The sequence below is a fragment of the Conger conger genome, chromosome 17 (genome assembly GCF_963514075.1).
Source record: "Conger conger chromosome 17, fConCon1.1, whole genome shotgun sequence".
Lineage (NCBI taxonomy): Eukaryota > Metazoa > Chordata > Actinopteri > Anguilliformes > Congridae > Conger > Conger conger.
Genome location: NC_083776.1, coordinates 6,857,813 through 6,881,069, shown reverse-complemented (window position 1 = coordinate 6,881,069; position 23,257 = coordinate 6,857,813). Strand labels below are relative to the sequence as shown.

At 40.5% G+C, this 23,257-nt stretch overlaps 2 protein-coding genes and 1 non-coding gene across 3 annotated transcripts in view; 1 reads left to right on the top strand and 2 right to left on the bottom strand.

Moving 5' to 3' along the window:
- pcca (propionyl-CoA carboxylase subunit alpha) overlaps positions 1–812 on the bottom strand; it is a 144,488-nt gene extending 143,676 nt beyond the window's left edge. The window contains exon 1 of the mRNA XM_061225833.1: positions 712–812. Coding sequence (XP_061081817.1) covers positions 712–765 — 54 coding nt within the window. The 5' untranslated portion in view covers positions 766–812. The remainder of the gene's footprint in view (positions 1–711) is intronic.
- A 3,500-nt stretch (positions 813–4,312) lies between these two features.
- On the top strand, positions 4,313–4,385 carry trnak-uuu (transfer RNA lysine (anticodon UUU)). Its single transcript has one exon. It is a non-coding gene; the product is annotated as a tRNA-Lys (tRNA).
- An 8,848-nt stretch (positions 4,386–13,233) lies between these two features.
- On the bottom strand, positions 13,234–17,334 carry zic2a (zic family member 2 (odd-paired homolog, Drosophila), a). Its single transcript, XM_061225936.1, has 3 exons — positions 15,876–17,334; positions 14,487–14,650; positions 13,234–14,269 (listed from the first exon to the last, which is right to left on the bottom strand). Exons 1-3 carry the CDS (start codon positions 16,846–16,848, stop codon positions 14,075–14,077), a joined length of 1,332 nt encoding a protein of 443 aa, XP_061081920.1. The 5' UTR covers positions 16,849–17,334; the 3' UTR covers positions 13,234–14,074.
- Positions 17,335–23,257: the final 5,923 nt, after the last annotated feature.

The following is a 23,257-nucleotide window of genomic DNA, read 5'->3' as shown; positions in this document are numbered from 1 at the left end:
ACTAAAGATGTCGTCGTCAAACTGTTTTCATACGTAGCTAGACCACTAGCGAGCTACGTATGAAAACGGAGAATGTGTCGATTGCCAATCGCTAGAAAATCGGTTGATTGTACCAGTAGCTTTACAGCTAGCCAAGCACTGGCAGGTGACATGACTTGTTACACTTGACCGTCTGTTACAAGCGGAGTTCGCGTATCCGTTGTCATGTACACCATCAGCGAAAACTGCTTGTAACAAGCGGTCAAAACTCATGTACACTTCTGCTGAGTGTCGTACACGTAGCTAACGTTAACTTTTTATAAATTATATCATTAGACAGCTAGTTAGTGTGTCTTGCAAAATAGCCACGGTACCCAGCTCCTTTATCATAACATCGTTGTTCTACGAGCTAGTTAGCCCGCTACCCTTGACATTGACACAGCTGTTTGGTTTGAATCGGACACTTTGCACGTCTTATCAAATGCATTGTAAACTTTTATGGCAGAGTCGTCAATATTTATTTTTTCGCGTAAACTGGGCAAACAGCTTTAAGACGTGGGACACAAAGACGAGGGCAACTTGCAAACTATTCCACGATTCTGCCTTTTTGGAGTTTGCTATCGACCGTAGAGCGGCGTGCAAACCGGTTGCACAGATTAAATATTTCGCTCCACGCTGAAAGCACAGCCCAAAAAACAAGATAAGGCAGACTTTGGACTACGCGCCGCTCACCTTGAATGCATGCAAAACTCTGGGCAGAGCTGGAGTGACTCTGTACGCCGCCATGGCTGCAAGCGCTGGAGGTACGCGTTTCAATGAACGTAACCTTTCAACCTGGGGGAGTCACCCCTATGGCCCAATCACAGGCGACGCTTTGTACGTCATACACGTCCTTACGAAATTATTTAAACACACAGCGCACTAAAAACGAGAAAATGATGATACATCCGGGATTGTCAATCGGAGCAACCGAGTCACAAGATACCAGTCTACTTTTTTTAAACGAATGAAAAATGTAAAATGTTTCATATATGCTACTCCATGTATGACATAAAATTCACACACAGGCTGAATATACTGATGTCTGTAGTTCACTTGTATGAAGTAACAGTGAAATTAGTATTGTATTCTGTGGGCCCTGCTTTTTGGCGCTTGATTTCTAAAATATTTCATAGCAGTGACTGATGGAGTATTTCTCAAGGTAATCCAGACTCAATAATATTAATAATGACTGTTGTCCTCAATATTGTTATACAAATGTTTGGGGTAATTTTATTTGAAACAGAACATCAGCTCTGTAGCCTAGCCAATTAATTATTTGTCAAAGGACTCATCTCTCCAGTTACCAGTACATTTGACCAGTTTTGATTTGGATAATGCTGTAGTTGGCCTACCTGGCCAGGAAAGACCTTCTGCATGCATCTCTTCATGATAAAATTACGCCAATTCCAAGGAAAGAAAATAAATATTACCAGAAGGTATATTGAAAATGATATTCAAAAAAATGTTGCTGCCACTAAAAAGAGAAAATGTGTTGCCTTGTTATAATGTGTAATGAATAAAGACTTTGCAGCAGAAGCACTGGCTGCTCTCAGGGCACAGGAAGAAGGTCAACTCAAGGCTGAAGAACATGTTGAATCATTTCTTACAGTGTGCATCCTAACTGCAGATTCAGCTTTACTGCAGCATTGCTCTTTATCGGGTTTTCCCTGGCACGGCACTGTCAGTCCGTACCAGGAGTTTGTATTAATATTCATGGCCATAATACCATATCTCACAGGAGCACATGATGATGGACACAAACAGCAAACAGCTGAGCAGGACTGAATGCCGTCTCCAGCGTCTCACAGTGACCGCAGAACGCCGATCCCTTTCAGCACGACAAAGGGCCTGTCAGCGCATCATCTCCACGCTGAATTCCGAGTTCATTCCTTTATTCAGCCGGAAGAAAAGGTTTTCAAATTGATTTTAATCGTGGACTGATGTTTTCCTTCAGTGGCTGTAATCACAGTACCACTTAAATTCCACTGTAAATTGTCAAATCAAACACTATTACACGTTCTTTATATTTTATGGTTATGTTAGTGTTAAAGTAAGAAGACTGTCAACAAAAACGTTTTTTTTTACCTAATAACCGTTTATACTTCCGTTTGTACTTCTCTTATCTTCTGTTATTTCTCATCATGGTATTTGAGTTCTGGATTCAACAGGTCCCTGTACCCAGGAGCTGCCTCCCTCTGCTCCAGGTTTCAGATTGAGACGTCCGTTTGAGCTGTCCATCCGACGGATTAAACACCCTTCATGTCCACCGCAGCTCAGCGAGTTCCGCGTCTTTCACTTGAGTACGTGGACATTCGCAGGTTTTGTTCCGTCTTCATTTTGGACTGTATCCTCCTCTGTCCACCGCTCCCACGGCTCTCTGCACAGGAAACTCCAGCAGTTTTTACAGAAACAGCTCTTTTTCAGAGCGGCCATTTTGCTCGGGCCGGTGAGAGTCCAATCACGGAGACTGAACAGGAATCAGACAGGAATCTCAAACCGTTTGATAAGAATCCTGACAGCGCGTGACGTGCACATGAGAGCGGACGCCTTCGCTTGCTGAACTACGTGACGTAAGGTGTAAGGCAGCGGTGCCCAATCGCGCGCCATGGAGGTTTCATTCCAACCAATCAGTGCGCCCGCTGATTTAACGAATTAACACACCTTCGACCAGGAGAGGATGGAACTAATTAGCGAAATCTGCGGGTGCAGTGATCGGTTGGAAGGAAACCATGCGCATTCTCAGCCCTCACGGCACGTGATTGGAGACCCCTGGTGTAAAGCCGAGATTTGTGTTCAATGTGCGTACACTGAAATTTCACCAATTCAGACCTGCAATAAAAAAGCCGAATCAATGCTGAAATAAAATAAGAAAATAGGGCGAAATTAAAAACAGGGATTAAATAGAGAAATAAATGACCCGCATAACCCCCAATAGAGCACTGTTGAAAATTTAGATGGAAAATGTACAATCTGTGCAAAAAAAAAAAAAAGTTGCAATGTTTTTTTATGGCAGTGCTGGTGTACAAGAGGCTCAATCGTCTAGCGGACCATTCGTCGTTTAGATAATAGCAAAAGTTTCCACTGGATTCAATTTTAAGCCCGAATACGAGTTTAAAATGTTAACTCCTGCCATTGAGCCCCTTGCGTACTGTACGCCAGCGCTGGCGTACAGGCACCGTCAGGCTCAGACACTGGAATCTGGAGATCCCGCTCGGAGAGCGTAATTTCCCCACGCAGCGTGGTCCTGAACCGCAGGCCAGGGTGGAAGCTCTTCTGAAACTCAGTCGCTCCTCTTTAAAGGCTGATGAGCCAGCAGGCAGAAGACAGCGCTCATCTCCACCCATCACTTTCACACGGTAATGTTCCCAAGATACGGAACGACTTCCTCTCATGATGGGGAGAGGCTGGGAGGTAAATGATGGTGATTTAAGCAGCCCATTTATACGCATAATCGCTAATATCTCGAGATGAGCCAATCAAGAACCGGAGAGTGGAACATCTTCATGACTGACTCCAGAGCAGGTCTACCAGGAGCTCGTACCCAAGGGCCTTTCGTAAAGCACCCCGTACTCAGCTAATCAAACGTTGATAAAAGATCTGATTCATTTCGTATTTGACATTTTACTAATCGCAGTCTCAAGAGTCATAATCACAAAGCCTTTATTGCATTTAGACGTTTAGAACATTTTAGTGGATGTTTTTGTTGGAGAGACTTAGACAGCCTATGTTCTTTTTTAGACGCCATCCATGACGACAGCTGGATACTTACCGTGGTGAGCCAGGTTAAAACCATGTATTTCCAAAGGAAACACCACACCTGGGAGTCAGACCTGCAACCTTTCGAGTAGCAAACCCAAACCAAGGGCTGCCCAACTATGTTCCTGCAGATCTCCTGTCACGTTTGCCTATCAACCCTAATCTGGCACACCTGATTCTGCTAGTCAGCAGCACAACAGGATCTCTAGCTGTTGAATGAGGTGTGATTTGTTATGGTCGGTGTGAAAACCTACAGGACAGTAGAACTCCAGGAACAGGGTTGGGCAGCCCTGCTCTAACTGTTGAATCAGGTTTGCTTTGTTAGGGTTGGAGTGAAAACCTACAGGACAGTAGATTTTCACCATTATGCCACACTGCCACGCTCAATCACAAACGCTAATTTCATGACGCAGGGTGACAGATTTACCTTTTTTAAAAATGGATCTATCTCTTCTTCAGAAGCAGGCGATGAGTCAAAGCAGTTGCTCTCCAGACCCCGGTAGGTAGTGAGTCACACACGGCTCTCAGCCACGGAGCCCGGATAGCTCAGTCGGTAGAGCATCAGACTTTTAATCTGAGGGTCCAGGGTTCAAGTCCCTGTTCGGGCGGAAGTTCCTTTTGAGCAGCTAGCAGCAGGACGGGCTGAAGCAAACCCTGTATTCTGTCAAAATGAAGCAAACCCTGTATTCTGTCAAAATGAAGCACCGTCGTTTCTACTGCATTCATACTCTGATTGACAGGCAAGCGACTGTATCCAGTGAACACTCTCCATGTTGGCCTGGATTATTATTATTATTTTTTTTTTTATCATGTATTTTTTTGTAGTGTCTGTGTGTTTAATAAATTACAGTATGAAATCCATATATATTGCATGTATATATTGCAGTTAATATATTGTCTAAATATATTTTATTGAAATGTATGGTTATTTATGTACAGTATAGCTATGTAACCTGATTTATTAAACAATAGACAAACTAAAATAAAATACTTTAATTTTAAAAAATAAATGTAAAATGGTTGGAATTTATATTGTGCCTTTATCCAAAGCGCTGTACAATTGATGCTTCTCATTCACCCATTCATACACACACTCACACACCAACGGCGATTGGCTGCCATGCAAGGCACCAACCAGCTCATCAGGAGCATTTGGGGGTTAGGTGTCTTGCTCAGGGACACTTTGACACAGCCCAGGCGGGGGATCGAACAGGCAACCAAAAGACTGCTCTTACTGCCTGAGCCATGTCGCCCCTAATGTAATAAGTAACAGTTGCTAAAACATAGGGGCCTGGGATTCAGTTCTTAATCTTGACTAAAAATTAAACAAAGGCTTTATTTCTTTGCCGAGAAATAGTGCAACACTTGCTTTTACTTGTACATCAGATTTAAGGTCAGTTGCTTATCTTGCGAGACTACAGACCACAGATCTGAGTCTGACTGAGAATGTGCACCTAATTAACAGTGTAAGAAAGAGTAAACTACAGTGGGGAAATGTGGTAAAGATGCAGAGTGAAATCGCTGTGTCTGTTTGGCGGCTGGGTTGAGGTACAGGCGGACACAATCGAATGTAAATGAGGCTTGGTGTTTTATTAAAGACCACAATAACGGGAGGCCATGTTTAAATTTGATAACCATCCTGAAATTATGATGGTGATTGTTATAAAAATGTGTCCATTCGAAGTCTTAGGTTTTCACTCATATTGAAAGGAAGATATTACCTGTGATCACTGAATGACACAAATAACACAGTGCCACTGCGAAGGTTTGCATTTCAAAATAGAAGTGCTGTGGCAAACATGGACATGAACAGGTTGACATTTTTACTAACCGAGAGTCTAAAAACAAACATGCATGTGTCTACAAATACAGTAACAAGAAATTAGAGATTGGCATATCATTGGCAAATGTGTTATTCCATTGACCTTATTTTATTTTGTTGACATCATCATTTCATACACTGAAAGAAATCCAAGGTGACCTCTGAACCCTGATGAAAACATGTATGTGTCATATGTGATCATATATGCATTCAAATATTTACTAATCATATCGCTTTAAATACTGATGAGAATTAGGAGTCATGTAGATTTCAAAACACAAAATGACAACATTAAATGTTTCATGAAGTATCTGTAGTACACATAAACAGAACCATGAAGAACAATATCCCTTTGCCATTTAAAAAGATGAGGGGAAAAGAGCAACATTAAAAAAGGCAAAAGGTCTAAAGCAATCTACCAAAACTGTAAAAGCAAATTCAGCTCAGCAGCCTTAATAACATTCAAAGAATAGCAATGACATTCTTTCATGTTTATATTTTACAGTTCAAAAACTTGTTTATTTTACAGTTCAAATGCTCTTTGTGAATAAGGACTTGTTATGACAGGTATTGGCGACTCTTTTGACTGGCCTGACACAGGTATGAAATTTATCTGAATGACAGGAATAAGAATTCGGACAGGTATGATGCAGGTTGACAGTAATACCATCTGTGAGTCCGTTACTATGGCCTCTTTTAGAATGATGGCCAATAGCTCTTCAGCTCTTCAGTTTGTCAAAGTCTATATTTCGTTAATAGCACGTCTTGCATTGTATCACAGCCATACCAGTTTCTGTGCAAATCTAATGTGTTATTGCCAGTTATTTTTCTCCTACACAGTACAATATCCAGTGTTCAATCAACTCGAGCAGAGTGCCTATGAGTACAACGATCATGTGCTTTGTATAAGTTGACTTAACACCGAACAATTTACTGCGCACTTTAATTTCAGTGCTCACATTACAGTAACACACCATCCGTTTCTTACATCCGCAAATTGTTGGGTCTTTTGTTCATTTCATACAGTAAAACATTACAGCAAATATTTAACGCGCATACTTATTGAATTCCTTGTCTTGTTGTTGTTATCAAGACACCATTACAGAATGCACAGTAATTTTGGCTGGAGGTGTTTCCTGTTCAAATTAGGGATGCACGACAATGCAGGGCTCTGGGGTTATATCAGTACCGACCGATAATATCTGAAAAATAACGTATTGGTAGGCTATGAGCCGTGAAACTGAGATCATGTCTGATATGTCAAACGACACGACGAAACATACGTGCGCCAGAGAGGCGCATTTGTAAATTAAGTGAAAATGTCATCAGAGGCACCTTAGCCTCTTTAATTTATTATTTCTTTTTAATTGCCCATTTTACCAGCCTAACTCAAAAGGAAAGCCATTCAGAGACACCGTAGCTCCCCAAACAAAGCTACTCTTTGCAGAAGAATAAAGTAAGCAAGTTGAAATGTTTTGTCACACAAATAAAACGCCTCCTTCATAATTACTCATCTACGTCGCCCATTAATGTGCTGTTGTTTGCTACCGTTCTCATTGGTGCTATAATATAATATATATATAATATATAAAAATAAATACCGGCCCGGCGAATATTTGATATCAATCGCAGGATACCATTTATGGAAACCAATGCTATAGCGCACACCAGTGTTGTTTATCAAAACGTGCCTTATTGGGGACAGGGGACGCCGACTGTATGAACTCAAAGTTTGCACCGCCATGTCGAAATCTACTGTGTAGTGTGAGCTACAAACGCGCGATGTGTGAATGTGTGAGGCCATTGAAGCACCAGTCCAATATCTCCTTCTATAGCTGGACTGAGGACAATTCTATATCCTATTCAAATTGTTGGCTCGAGAACACCGGCCTTCGCCTTGACCACACAGAGAGAGGCCGACACCTTTTAGAAACGGGACTACACCTGCACGCCTTTGAATCGTTCTCATTCGTGGAGAGAGCCGGGCAGCCTTCCGAGAAGGCCTGCTTTCAGCGGGTCGTCCACATTGCACCTGTTCGGGTGGGCTGTACCGCTCCTACCCCTCCGAAATTATTTGAAAGGGATCAATGGTGTAGCCTACAACACATTGACCCATCAAATATTTATTTGAATTTTGTGCTTCGCACCGTATATGATGTTAGGCGGGGATGTAGGGGGGGAAATTGTGTTCGTCGACGTTCCGATAAAGCCTATTATTTTAACACCAAGACCTGGATTGATTAACCACGATTTAGGCCCATTGCCGATTTGTTAAATTGTCTGAAATCTATTTTTATATTTTTTTATATACTTTCCTTCTACTTTGACACAGCCGCATGTCCAACAGTGCGCATATCGCGATCCCTGGCAGTCTTCCGTCGCGATTAAGCCACAGACATACACTGCGTTTAAAATATTAACCACAAAACCATAATCAATCAATATCAATATTATCACGGAGCCGACATATCGCGACCGCATTGTAGTGTTAGCCGAACCATGGATATCTGTGAGTGAGTGGGCCCGGGTGTACCCCTTGTTCCTTGGCATTAGGGATTCTTAAAAAGAGAGATGTAACTGAAGCAAAGGAAATGGTGAAAGGGATGATGTCTACGTGACAGTACCGGTTAACTGGACCGAACCGCTTCCAGCTGACGTGCGTATGTAACACATTGTACTGAAATTGTAAATGTAATTTTATAAAATTTTATTAACATATATCAAATCATTAATGTCTATAAATGGCATTTATCCAGTACATGCGGGAAAAAATCCAGATATAGGAAAAAGAAGGTATCAAATATTCAACTGCTCTGAAACAAACAACATATCCAAATTAGCCGCCAAACATTATCCATAGTAACTTATTTTGAATCTGGGATGTAGTAAGCATGTCATGAACTGAACCAGACATTAATTTAAAATAGATTTGGGTGAATTGTGGCATGACTTTGCCATTATTTTCCCACCAGATTGAGGCTGCCACTCCCATTACCGCTCTTACACTTATCGTTGTATACTGACTGAAAGTTCCATAATAATGTTTTCTAAATTTTAGAATTGCGTCCGTTTTAAAGCTATGGAGGCCGCCCACCACAAAAGCATAATTTGCAGCGCAATTCTAGCGTGTCGTCAGCCTGCGGTACAGAACAATTAGCCTATTTCTGCAGTCTACTCCAATAAATAAACGCTAGTTTTCTCTAATAAAAAAAGGTGCACTTTATGTAAAAATGCACACATAGGCTATACCATAAACGCTTTGACAACACCACAACGAGACGGATTTGTGACTGAATAGTGATTTCATATTCAATTAAATAATGTGAAAAACATCAAGCAACGAAATGAACGCGAGAACATGATCAATTGAACTGTTAGATATTCAGCATAGCCTTTCTAATTTCCCCCCCAAAAAAACTATTTTCAGTAGAAACAGCAAGAAGGCAAATCTTTGTACAACTCGGCTTACCTTTCCAAATGCCAATTTGTCAACTGACAAAATAATATCATCATCCTGTCATTTTGTGGTCAGCTGGGTTATTGCAGCTGGCTGGCATCTATTATTCACACAATAAAATATTTTATTTCTAATTGTACTCTAAGTATATATACATTCAAAAAGGAATATGTCAAGACATATAGCAATAATTATTTATCCTACCCATCTTTACAAAACGAGTGTGCGTCAGGCGGATGGATTGAGCGAGGAGAAAAGTTGGGTTTAAAAATGTACGGGTAAGCAATCGCCGATATAATTATTATGTGCGTTACCAGGAAAGTGAATTAGAAAGAGTTGTGAGTGCATGTTAGCTGGGGGAGGGGATGCTGATAAGTTTTGCCATGGCTCTATGGCTGGTCTGCTTTATTGTCGTTGTAGCCGATAAATAAAACATTTTTACAGGTTTCATGTTTATTAGATCAGAGAGGAGTAATCAGAGGGATCGATATAAGCATAAATGGCGCGATTTCACAATGATTTCGTTCACAAAACTTCCTTATTCAAGCAATCGAAATGCTTCCACAGGTGGCAAGACAGCGGTCAAGAAGTAAAACTTGGGCCTAGGTGACTTATCACACAAGCTACACTTCAGAAAACGATATAATTATGAAATTAATTGCATTTGCGTGTTATATTGGCTAAGTCCCATGTGCCTGTCTGTGCGTGGGTGCCTGTCTGTGTGTGTGCATGTGTGGGGAGGGGTTAAACCATTTAATAGGAATAATAACGTTTGCTACCTTTTTGATTCTTTCAATCACATACCTATCTATCTATCTATCTATCAGCAGCTAATAATTCAACGTATACAATGTAATTACCAATAACCAATGAACTGTTTAAAACGTGGTGGGATGGGCGTTGTGGAAGACATTGCACGACTGAAAAGGACTACCTACACGCTGAATATCTTCGACGAGCCTGGTTGTCGCGTCTCGGGCACGGACTGGCGTCAAGCCTTCACCACCATGTAGTACGAGCGGTAAGAATTGCGTAATCCACAAAACAAACTGTAGCCTACTAAAAAGCATTGGACAATTTTTAATTGTTAATCCATAATTAGGCTATTATTACTACTACTACTACTACTACTACTACTACTACTACTACTACTACTATTATTATTATTATTATTATTATTATTATTATTATTATTATTATTATTATTAAGTAGTAGTGGAATAATTATTATTGTGGGACTGATTATAACAATTTCACCTTCATCTTAGCATTAATTATTTTAGACGGTTCATATTATAGTTATATGAAACTTACACTGTTGACTAAGGGAGCGCGTGCAGCGGTGATTCGCGCTATGACGCGCTGCATCAACGAGTCTGAGTTTGTGACTACACCAAATTTGGCAAAAATGTCATAATGTCACGATAAACCCAGTTGACTTGTATATTTGGTCAAGTGAAACAAGGCTTACGTAACATGTCAAAGAACAAAATAGTGCTTGAGAAGTTTTGCTGGTATTTATAGGCTACGCATCAAAACAAACCAATTAAAACGTTAATGATTTTGCAGCCTATTCATTTGTTTGTTGTTTTCATTATAATTGCGAATAGCGCACACGGACAGTTAGAAGCATCCTGTTTAAATGGCAGTTTTAATTATTAATTAAATTTGCCTGCTCTAATTACACGTCTCTATTGAAATACACAAAATAAGCCTACACAATGAAAAGCATGGAGTTAATTTCTGACGACTCCGCATTTGTTTTGTTTCAGCAAATCTACAAATCAAAATTTCGATTGGACAAATTCAACCAACTGTCACAATAATTGACCAAAAAGAGTTTCGTCCTTTTTTTCTATTTCTTTTCTGTTTTTTTGTTGCTTTGCCCGGTGGGTCAATATCATAAGCAGCGTGTGCTGAGAGCGAAACTGCATCGACACTCTGCGTGTGGCTGACCTTTCCACTCTCTCCTTACAGATCACGTAATCTTCATCCTAAAGGGGCAAAAAAAGAAAGAAAGAAAAAAAACTACAGCGAGACAGCGAGAGCATCTCCTACCGCAGAAGTATTCTGACAATATCTGTGGATGTGAATATGCAAACATAGCTGCATCGCCTACAGTAGCTACATATAGCACTGTACAGTCAACCTTGCAGGTTCGACGCGTCTACAAGTTGGTGCCAGTAGCTGAAAATAACACCGGCGTTAACAAGACACGCAGGTTTCCGTTAGAACTGGCGCATACGAAGACTTCAGCGTCTTCGCGCGCCGCACGCAGCCGCGGTGTGTGCTTTTCAACTCGGGCTACCCAAGGCTCGTTACGTTAATAGCATAACAAGGGAGAACTAGACGCTATTCCTACACCACTATAAATACAATTATTCACTCCGTTCACGTCATTTTAGTTTGGCACGGGCCTACTCTTAAATTAATTAAAGACTATTACGCGTTCAGGGTTGTTAGGTCTTGCAAAGTTTCGTTTGTTTTATCAGTTCATCGTTCACGATTTAGGGCAAAGGTAACCCATAGGCTATATATGAAGATGATTTTGCCATGTAGACTGTAATCTGACTTGGCAACAGAGTTTGCATTACTTTCTGAAATCTGATATAGCCTATATGCTATATATAACTAGTTTTCATGAAAATGAAAATTCGAGTGAATGTTCTGAACAAATGTTTCCAAAACAGAAACATGTTCCAGTGCAGTAGATGGATATTTCTTTGAATCTGTGATAAATATCTCATTGAGATGTAAAATGACAAAGGGTTCTTGTTGCTAACAGACATCCAACTTGGTTCGAAAGAGCTATTTCTTTCGACGGAATCGATTTATATATACTAGTATAGCCTACAACTATTAGCATTGGGTTGTACAGAAATTAAATAGAAATGCGAACAGGGCAGCCCAGTTGCGTTTATTTAATTATATATTTAATTATATATATGCTGCATAATAAACATTTTTTTCCATTTTAGATCATATACCTATTATCTCCAGATCGCCACTGTGCGCATACAATCCTGAAATAATAATAATAATAATAAAAAACATGAAATATGCAAATAAAAAATGCCGAACAATGGGACATTTCCGACAAGTGACAAGTGGATCAATAAAATGGCTGACCCCATATATATCGACCTCCTTACGTGCCACACTATATGTTTTCGGCACAAAGGGGCTGCCTCCTCGCCACTCAACGCGATGTCAAGTTCAAGTCCAGTGCTCCTCAGCACCGAGCTTTATTTTAGCCCCGCGTGGGGGAGGGGCGCAGACCCTTCAACCACAACAAAAAAACCAACAAAAAAAACCCCACACTTCTATTTCACAGATTTGGTTGAACGTGTCGAATTGAGCATTCGAGATTCGGTTACAAACGACCTATTTATGCGTCTGGAAGAAGAAGCTTCGGTCACTTTTCGAGTCGTTGAGTCCGCCGCGAGACGGTGGCGTCGTAACCCAACCGGCGCCTACAGGCTTGCCTGCGTGGATTTGGTTGTATTTAGAACTCCTTTTTAAAAAAGTCACAACGCAGAAGTCATTCGCAGCGAGCGAACTCATAAAAGGCCTAAACTATAGGCCTGTCCCATGGTTTACGTAGTGAGAAACCTATTTATTGGAAATTCAGACGGCGAAGCCTTCCCCCCAGAACACAGGCAAGTTTGTATTGCATGGGAATATCAACGCAGATTATTTTCCGACCAGCAGATAACCACCCACAAATAATCGACCTTTCCTCATAAAATAATTCGCTGATATGCCAACTGCGGAGCGAGACCTGGATGTCCACATTTGTTCTGCACGTAATTCTGTCAGCCTGTATTTTATGCACATTTTTTTATTTATTTTTATTTCTTCATTTAAAAGATTCTCTGTGAGTATGTCAACCTCATAACTGGAGATACAATCTCAGGACATTAAATATTGAGACTGGACGTTCCCATATCACAGAGGGATTAACAAAAATGTATTTTCGAACACCAGATAATACAACTCCCACATATCCTTACATATGGCGTTTTATGGTTTTAATGAGACAACGTTTAGTAAGGCTCGTCGTCTCCTTTTCATTAATTTGGCAACGCATGAGCGGTACATTCTAATAACGATAAAGACTCAGTGCTAGATGCTAATAAAGCGTTGCCAGTCAAACAGAAAGGAGATGATAATCAAACACTTGCAACACATTTTATTATATTTCTTTATGCAGTAAAATTCTTAAAACTTATCACAAGAATGGAGAAAACACCTCTTAAACACAACAAAACAACTGCCTCGTGTTTAGCTCGTAATTGTACATATTTATAGTTAAGAAACATTCTTTATAAATATTGTTTCATCTGAAGCAAGTAAATAGCATAATTTAATTACAAATGGATAAATATGGCAGCTGATATTTACAAAAGGAAGGGTGTAGTTACAGAAAATCTAACGACACAACATTTATTTTCCCCCCTAATCTTCCAAATAGTATTTCACAATTCAAACTTGCAAAGCACAAAAAACATCACAAGTTAAACCCGGCGAAGGAAAAATATACATTCACAAGCAAATATTGTGTCTGTTTGAGTTAAGTTTTAACTTTGGCACGGTTTCCTGTTTATAGTAGTATAGTTACAATCAACTTGCCTTAACTGGATCACAATATTTAACATCATAATACAAAAGTTTTTTTTTCCATTAGAATGTGTGCACTAAAAGTCCAGTTAGAGAAACAGCTACCATTGAATGAACATCTATACATCTAAAACTGACAAAATCTATTACAACCATGGGAAAGACAGCAAGTCATTATTATCTGTTATTATATACAAAATGTGGAATAGATCTTGAACAAATTTTCTTCGGTTGATTATTATATTCACAATGCAATTTCCTTGAAGTCTTTAAACGCATAATATTACAGCGTCCATTACGTATTAGTTCCTTTGTACAAGACTTATATATATTTATATATACATACATGGATCTTCTGCTTGTCCTATGCTCTATTAACTGGGTCTAAAGTTTGTGTCCTACACATACCATTCACTGAAATTGGACGACAGACTGCTGTGTCCGCTGTTATTGTGAACAGCTGATGCCGGCGACAGATTGTTGTTGTTCTGTGTCTCTGTGGACGGGGAGACCAGGCCGGGAGGCGTCGAGGACTCGTAGCCAGAGCTGGCCGCCGGTGAGGAGTCAGACGCCGTAGGAGTCGATTCGTGCACCTATAAAAGAACGCAGGAATCAAGTTAGCAACCGGTCCCGGATAATTGGAACTATGCCCCACCAAATATGCAGTAAAATGACAGAAGTTAGCGAGCGGCCGCGCGCAAAAAGCATGAAGGAGTGTGTGTGTATTTGAGAGAGACAGAGACAGAGCGAGAGAGAGAAGAGGGGGAGGGGGGGTGGAGTGGAGAATTTTTACTTTTATAATTCGCTTACCTTCATGTGCTTTCTTAGGGAGCTGGGGTGCGTGTAGGACTTGTCGCACATTTTGCACAGATAGGGCTTGTCGGAAGTATGGACGTGCATGTGCTTCTTGCGATCACTGCTGTTGGCGAAGCGTCTGTCGCAGCCTTCAAACTCGCACTGGAACGGTTTCTCTCCTGCAGGAAAATCACAGAGAGACGTGACTACAAGTCGAAGCGTAAAACGGCACTTCAAGTTATTATTTATCTCAAATTAGACCATTTAATATGAATATATAAACGTGGGTAATTCACAATCGGACAATGTACGACATTAAATAAAAGTTCAGCACCGTGTTATATCAGCCGTAGCCCATTTAACTACACTAATGCAAACAAACTAAAAAGACAATCGTATTATTTTTCTATCTTTAATCTGAACGCAAAATGGCATTAAACCCGTAGCCTTAATGTGCACCATTATCTCAACAAAAACTCGAATTTGAAATAAATTCGTATTTGGAAATAAACTGAAAATACACCTCCGGAAAAAAACCGTTATTTTAAATTATAGTGTATATTGAATCGTTACTAATTCACGCACTGGAGCTACTACAGTGGCACATGCATACACATAGCCTAACCTACGAGTCATTCCATTTGCTAAGGAACGATACGACTGCAATTAACACCTTGACGATTTCACGTCGGCAAAACACAATGGATTCACTGGGTAAATGATAAAATGCAAAATCCTTGTAATTGCCTGTCTCGCACCCACCGTCAATGAAATGCGCGAGGAACGGGCCTCTAAACCGTCCATTCCTGTCAACATTTTCTCCTTATTTAAAATGTATTTCATCAATAATAATTAATTGTTCCAATATTCCCGTTAAGTGCATTCACACTGGCAAACGCGTTTCCAGGAATTGGAATTTAAACCACTACTGCGCGCACGCGGCTTGGGAGAAACTGTGAGCCCTTACGTCGCCTTTGACCCGTTTTAAAGTTTACGGACAAAACCCTCCCAGACTGTTACATAATTTAACAAACTGTTGCAAGAAATTGCGTAGATGCTGGACGAGACGAACAATCTTTACAAGACACTTTTCCTTCATCTTTTACAATTAAACTGAGCAGAAAGCAGACACAATTACAATTACTGCAAGGAATCTAACCTTCATAACAACAAACGCCGAATTTTGTTACATTTTCCCAAATCCAACAGAAGCCTGAGAAATCTAGCCACCATCCAACAATCTTAAGTAAATCAATAGCACACCTTCACAAATACAGCAGCCAATATTGCCACGCGTAGGCATTACCATCAAAACGCAAGATCAAACACAGTCATAAAACAAACCAAAAACCTTGAAATCTTTTAAAAAAAAACTAATATTATGATTATTATTTTTACAATTACCTGTGTGAGTCCGTTTGTGGATCTTGAGGTTTTCCGAGCGCGCGAAGACCTTCCCGCACCCGGGGAACGGGCAGGGAAAGGGCTTCTCCCCCGTGTGCACGCGGATGTGATTCACCAACTTATATTTGGCTTTGAAGGGCTTGCTCTCGCGCGCGCACTCCTCCCAGAAGCAGATGTGGTTGCTCTGCTCGGGTCCGCCGACGTGCTCCACGGAGACGTGTGTCACCAGCTCGTGCATGGTGCTGAAAGTTTTATTGCAACTCTTCTTCGGGCTGCTGAGCTGCTCCGGGTCGATCCACTTGCAGATGAGCTCCTGTTTGATGCACTGCTGCCGCATGTAGCGGAAGAAGGCGCCCGGGTGGTGATGCGCTGCCATGTTCATGCCCATGTTCATGTTCATGGAGCCGTACTGATTGTGGAGCTGAGCCGCGGAGTACGGGTCAGTCCTCGGACTGGAAACCTGGTGGTACTGATCCGACCGTCCGAAAACTTCCCCCGGTAGTCCGAGCCGCATTTGTCCGTTCAGCACATTCGGCGAGCCGTGGGAGCCGTGCTGATCGTGGATCCCCGGGAACAATATGTGGCCCTGGCCGTCTGTGTGGGAGTGATGGAGAGACCCCGCCGTGGGGCCGAAGAGAGCATGCTGACTGCCGGCCGGAGACGAGTCCCCGAAGCCGCGGCTCCGAAAGAGAAACTCCCGGGTCGAGTTAAAAGGCGAACTGGCGTACGACGTGACGTGAGCCGCATGGGCACCCAGCGCCGCCGCGGGGTAACCGGCTGCCTGCGAGGTGAACGCGGAGGTCTGTCCAGGGGAGAGATCGTGGTTCAGTTTAAAAGCGCCCATGTGTGCAGAATCGACAAAGCTATTCTGCGCTAAACTCAAGTCTCTGTCCTGCATTTCGCCTGACGAGTGATGCCTGGCAAACGAACCAACTCCTAAACCAGAGAACTGGTGACCAGCGTCCAATAACATTTTTCTTGTGTTTTGTTCTCAGAATTAAGTCTTTGTTCGATTCAAATGTATGCGCGACAGCAAGTCCCGTCAACAGTCAAGTAAATAAAAACAAAATATATGAACACCTAGCCTTCTACGGAGGTGTCGCCTTCCGAAGCTGAAAAACACCACATCGGTCGAAGTTCAAAGCGATGATCCGCTAGCAGAAAAAAACACAACCTCTACAGCTCGTCTTACTGAACGCTATACACTTTCCCCTTGTAGTTAACTTGTAACGCACAATCCCCATGAAAAAAAAAAAAGATGCGGAAAGGGTCCTCTGCGTTTTCCCTTGATAAATTGAATGGCGAATGGCAGTGCTTTTTTACACAAGCACTTAGAATTAATAATTATCTCACTAAATCTTCGTCTCAGAGACTGCGGATCCTCGATGCATCTCGGATTGTCGTTCCGATTGGTTGTGTTTATTTCTTTCGTGTGTCTGTGTTTATCGCGGTGGGTCCCCCTTTCTCACTGGACTGACAATTCCTCCTTTTACTCCCCCTTTAACTGGGGCCCAGCCATTCACTTGAAGCAGTCTCATTGGCCACCACGTCTCATCAATCCCGGGTAGGCAGCCAATGACAGGTACCCCTTTCGCGACTAATAGCTGCTCGCCATTTTCCACCGATAATTACCGCCTACTTTTTTCGGAAAGGCTTATCCAGAGAAAGACAATAAACACACTTTCGGCGGAGATATCGGGAAACCCGAGGTTCAGAGGCTCATAGATTATTTAAAGACTATTGGCCTATTTTTTAGACTATTATTTTTTGGGTCCATGGCTCTTACCACCGCTAATTACTTAGTTTAGAAGTCTAATTACCAAAAACTGAAAATAAACAAACATACAAACCAAAAACGCCGGTTTATTGATAATCTATTCGGAAGAATTCAGGGACATCTTGATATAACCACTATTCAGCTCAAGTTGAACGCAAATTAATAATCGTTATTTCGAATGTAACCAGTGTTCTCTGATCGCGAGGGCAGTCCATTTTCACGGCCTGTTGAATACGGCTGCCTAAAGCCTTTAACGGACATTCATATAATCACGTTGCCGAGAATGCGTAATTTCTGTTAAATCATAGGCGGTTTTGAAATCGCATGAGCACAATTCTTCTTTTTTTCTTTCTAAATACCGAGCATCTTCATTAGACTAATTAAACAGACCTTCCACCGATTTACTCAGTGCAATTATATATGCTGCATGTGTGTGCAAACTGAGGAAACTACAAATAGGACATTAAATCTACCATCTCTCTTCTTTTGAGCATGCTATCAACAACGGATGAATGGGAGAAGTGCTCATCGGTCCTATATCATTGGATAATAATGCTAAACATAGCTGCAAATCTCATTTAGAGTCATTGGTATATGGGTTATCAATATGATTTATTAGATATGAGTTTATCAATTCTTCCCTGTCAGTTATTTCAGAATAATATATAATTGTTATTATTTCTGTTGTTATTGTTATGATTATAATGATTAATAATAATAAAAACTACACAAATGACAATAACAGCCTAATAATAATAATGAGAAGAATAAAATCTCTAAATATCTTATCTTTCCACAAGCCTACACGTCCGCGTACATGCTCGCATTCTCACACACCATTTTATAAACATTAAAAAGAATGCTTATTTTTTTACATTCATCGAAACCAAGTCACTAATGTGCCAATCTTCTTTCATGCAAAATAAATAAATAAAAAATACACCGCGTGGAAAACCGCAGTAGCTTTACCATAACAAGTCTACAAATTAAAGGATTGCATCTTAAGAAAAGTGGATATTTTGTGCGAGGTTTCAAAGTGGCAATGTTAATTATTATCTCACACCTTGCCTGTTACAATTTGCATACGTCCTCAATTACTCGAAACGCCCGATTTAATCACAACGATGCCTTGTGAGGAATTTAATCAGTCTGGATAAATATATATTTATGTTTACACTTTTCACGTGAACGGTACATTCTTAGTGTTTTTTTGTTTTTTTTGTTCAAAGTACAAACGAAAAACTAAATCTACAATCAGTAGCCCAAAGATACACGCTCACTGGATCGTTGCGGTTAAAGCAGTTTACTCACGCGTTTTGTCCCTTAAGGCTCTGTCCAAACACGGACCAGAACTTTCTCTTCTACTTGTTACTTCCCAAAGTTTCAAACAGTAAATAATAGGAGCTGTAGGACATATTAAAAACTTGGGAATTCTGGCTCTGACCAGCCCAAAGCCCCGCAGTCTGGACATTATGTAGGCTGCTATTCTTCCACCACACCATTTCTATCCGCCCTGCAGGAATCATACGAGCTTATCCAAGTTCAAAGCCGCGTCTGCCGACCCCTTTAAGACCTGCTTTATTTCTCAGGAAAACCGCAAAACCCCTCTTTCCCCCGTCAGCGCGAAGACGAAAAAAGAGAAGGAGAAAGAGAACGCAATCAGGCTGCGGCTCCCTCTCTGTTGATGGTCCTGATTTCGCCACATCTTATTTAGCTTTAAAAAAAAAAAGAAAAAAAAAAGAGATACGAGAGAAACTAAAAACGTACGAGCACATGTTAAATACAAGCATTTCAACAGGTTAAGGGGGGTAATAATTATGTCAGGACAAAAAAAGAGCAGACTGGGTAAACGTATTTATGTAGGCTACAATACACGCAGGCTACATGGACACCATGTGTCGTGTACACCATTAACATCTCAAGCCGTTCTGGATTTTAGATTTAAAATGTTAAAAATATAGTCAGCACCGAGTTGGTTTCTATTAATGTGAATATTTAACTAAGCATGCGCGTTTACTTAATTTTGGCCTACAGTTGTTATAATGCGGATGTCTACAATTGTTAGGCTATATATATTAAATAATGCAAATCACATAATCTCATGCTCAGAAGTCGTATATGTGCGGGCCTTATGGAAACTGTCGTACAATGCTTTTTATAAACGCGTAAATTCGACAGAAGCGTCAACAAGCTTGGAGCCTGCATGTTTGATTGATGCCAACGTGGAGGCTACTTCAAGGGCATATGACCTACTGTGCGACCCGTAAAAACCCGCACGTGCTCCCTTCCGTAAACAAACCTTTGTACACAACCTCCATTGTTTCAAGGCAAACAACTAAAGGCTCTCTTTATATATAGTGTTCTCCTGGATTATTGGCACACTTGATAAATATCAGCAGAAAACTAAAAATATAAAAAGTTATTGACATTTTTATTTATTGTCCAACATGTGTAAAGTAGTGCTCTTTTAATTAATGATTCAGTGGAATCAACCACAGTCCTACATTTTTCTCAAAGGGAATAAAAAAAATTAAAAAAAATCTCCAAACCAAAAAGCAGGTTTCACAATTATTGGCACCCCTGGTTTAATACTTTTTGCAAACACCCCAGGTAAAGATGAGTCTTTTCCTATAACTTGTGAGAAGGTTAGAGAACGCATTGGGCATTAGTCCAGGCAGAACTTTTCAGAATCATTGATATCCTTGCCCCCCCCCCCCCCCCCCCTTCAGTTCAGACCACAGGTTTTTGATGGGATTTAAGTCTGGAGGTGGCCACGGAGAATGTTATTTTCACTTAACCATTTCTGTGTGGATTTTGATGTATGCTTGGAGTCATTGTCTGGCAGGAAAATCTACCTAGACCTAGATTACCAAGACTCCAGCTTCCTAGCAGAGGCAACCAGATTTTCTGCCAAAGTTTCCCAGTACTTTTCTGAATTCATTATGCCATTGATGTTAAATAGTGCCCCGGGACCACTGGCAGCAAAATATCTCCAATACCATTAATGACCCACCGCCATATTCTACAGCAGGTACGAGGCACTTCTCCTTCTCCTAAGACAAAACGTTCAATTTTTGTCTTATCTGACCATAGCACCCTCAGTCATAATTCCAATGATATTTGCTTTAGTTTACTGTGCTCAGCAAGTGCTGTCTCCCTGCCACCCTTCCAAAGACTTTGTAGGTATGGAGGTGCCATTTTACTTTTTGGGTCTTGGTGACCCCACGATGCGACCGATCTCTGAAATTCTTAAACTGTGATCCTGTTTGGCCTCCCTCACCGTTCGGACAACATGCACTCGTGTCCTCTTCCTGGCCAGGGCACAACCATTCCATATGTTTTACTTTTCTTTCCCTTATTACCCTTATAATGCAAAGTGTTTAACCATTTATGCCTTGTACCCAGTACCCTCTTTTGTAGTGACGGTTCTTTGGCTTTTCCCATGCTGATGGATGACAAAGGGATTTTACATGCTTGTTGCCTCATTTTTATACTCTTGAAACAGGAAGTGACGGAAAGACAATATAGTTCCTTTAGACCGAGATTATCTAAATGAAGTAACATTTTTAAAAAATTGTTAGATTTTTTTTTTTTTTCACAGCAAATGTTAAGGGTGCCAATAATTTTAATAACTATGGTTTTCAGAAAGAAATGAGAATACTTAATAAAAAACATTGAAACATGAGAGGAAATGTATTGAAATAAAAGTATATAGTTTTCCCATATGTTTGAACAAAGCATATATATCACTATTGGTGTTGGTTATTGTAGACTATATTAAACAACACCACAGTCCCATTTTGTGTTTTTGTACTGTAATAAACTGAAGAAACAAATACACATTATAATGTAATTCACTTTTTTTAAACGTCATTTCCAAAAACAAGCTTACTTGAGTTTAATCAAAATATTAAAACGGTACACACAAGCTACCATGATGATACTCATGAGCCCTACACAACCAAATGCAATATTAGCCGTGATGGATACGGAACACCCAGATTTTTTACCAACTATTTATAGACAGATGGGCATTTCCTATCAGGGCAATCAAAAAGGTCATCCAAGGTCTTTATCCATCACAAGCGTGTAAGATGTTCAAGACACAGGATGGAGACTCTACATGTTCCTTTCAAAGTCACAAAAAGGTGATTGTGTCACTGTTGTAGCTATTAACAGGGAACAACATGGCAGCAAATAAAAGATTTAAGATGGAATATACATATGCACCTGCATAGAGAATACTGAGACACACACACACACACACACACACACACACAGACACGCACACAGGTGCGTGTGTATGTATGTGTGTATGTGTAATAGCTTCTGATTAATTCATTAGCTATATTCAAAGTACATCCTGCTTAAGATAGCTTCCCCAATATCAAATTGGTGGATCTGGAAGAATGTTCCCAAAGCTATGTTTAACTGGTATTTTACACCATTTCAAGTGTAAAAGTCCAAAGCACAGACACATCTACTGAACTAAATCAATCCATTTCGCTGTTACATGTTATATGTAGAACTATATAAATTAATTTCTTTCACCTTAAATGACATCCTGAGATCCCATCATATTTCCAGACAAAATACTGTCAACTAATTAATATTGTGTGAAATTTTATTTTTCTTCATTTCGTGGGCCTATTGGTGTATGGATGTCTCCATACATAGTGCCTACTAAAATTAATCGTAGCTAATTTTACCTTTCAAAAACATACAGTGCATTATATTTTCCTGAGCTACAATAACGTGATGTCATTTCGTGAACGTGAGCATTTTATGAAATATGACTGGATTCAAAACGATGTATTGTGTGGATACAGTCAGTAGCCTACCAAAGATATGTCTTACACCCGTTACTGACCAAAGCACTTTGCGTCTTGATTGAACACAAAGGTGAATAGCGACAAAAAACGAATGTATTAGTTCTCAGCTGAAATAACATGGCAAAGCGGTTATTCCTAAAAGCTCGATTGCACACAAAAGGAGATGCGCATTCTAATAAAATATGAAACTCTGTAGTATTTTTCTGATTTTCTCTTCTGCATTTCATTTAGAACACACTCTTCGTGTTCCTGTGGATTACAAACAAACAAGTTACCATGCAGACGACTACGCAGGCTGTGACAGAATTTCAGCAGGCAGTTTGAAAATCTGTTTACATTTTGGTCATCCACCTGCCTCGAAGTGGTGGAAGATTATCTCTCTGCATTTAGGCTAATTATTCTGATTTCTTTTTTAATTTTGATGGGTGTAAACAAAGGGGAACGTACAACTGCAGCGCAAAAGCCTTTGCACTTGTTGATAACGGTTATAACTGTGGTGGATATTTTAAAACGTATGCTGAAAAATTAGTTTATAACGTATGTGTGTTAACTAGAAATACATTTTAAAACGAAATCAAGAGAATAACAGTAAGATAACAGAAATTGCTAAACGTCTTATATTTTGTTTAGATTGAACCACGTGCGCAAGCACCATAATAAAACAGGAATACATTGTACTCGGGCCTAAACGCATCTCCGGATAACTTTTCCACCACAACTTTTGGAGACAACAGCGCCACGGAGAGTAAAGGGGCGGATCCCCGCTGTGCCTC

Bases quoted from the DNA above. Each gene is read 5' to 3' on its own strand.
- zic2a (XM_061225936.1), bottom strand. From the start codon at position 16,848: ATGTTATTGGACGCTGGTCACCAGTTCTCTGGTTTAGGAGTTGGTTCG. The intron at 14,651-15,875 runs GTAATTGTAAAA...ATTTTCCTGCAG, and splicing joins CCACAAACGGACTCACACAG to GAGAGAAACCGTTCCAGTGC. The intron at 14,270-14,486 runs GTAAGCGAATTA...GTTCTTTTATAG, and splicing joins CCCTAAGAAAGCACATGAAG to GTGCACGAATCGACTCCTAC.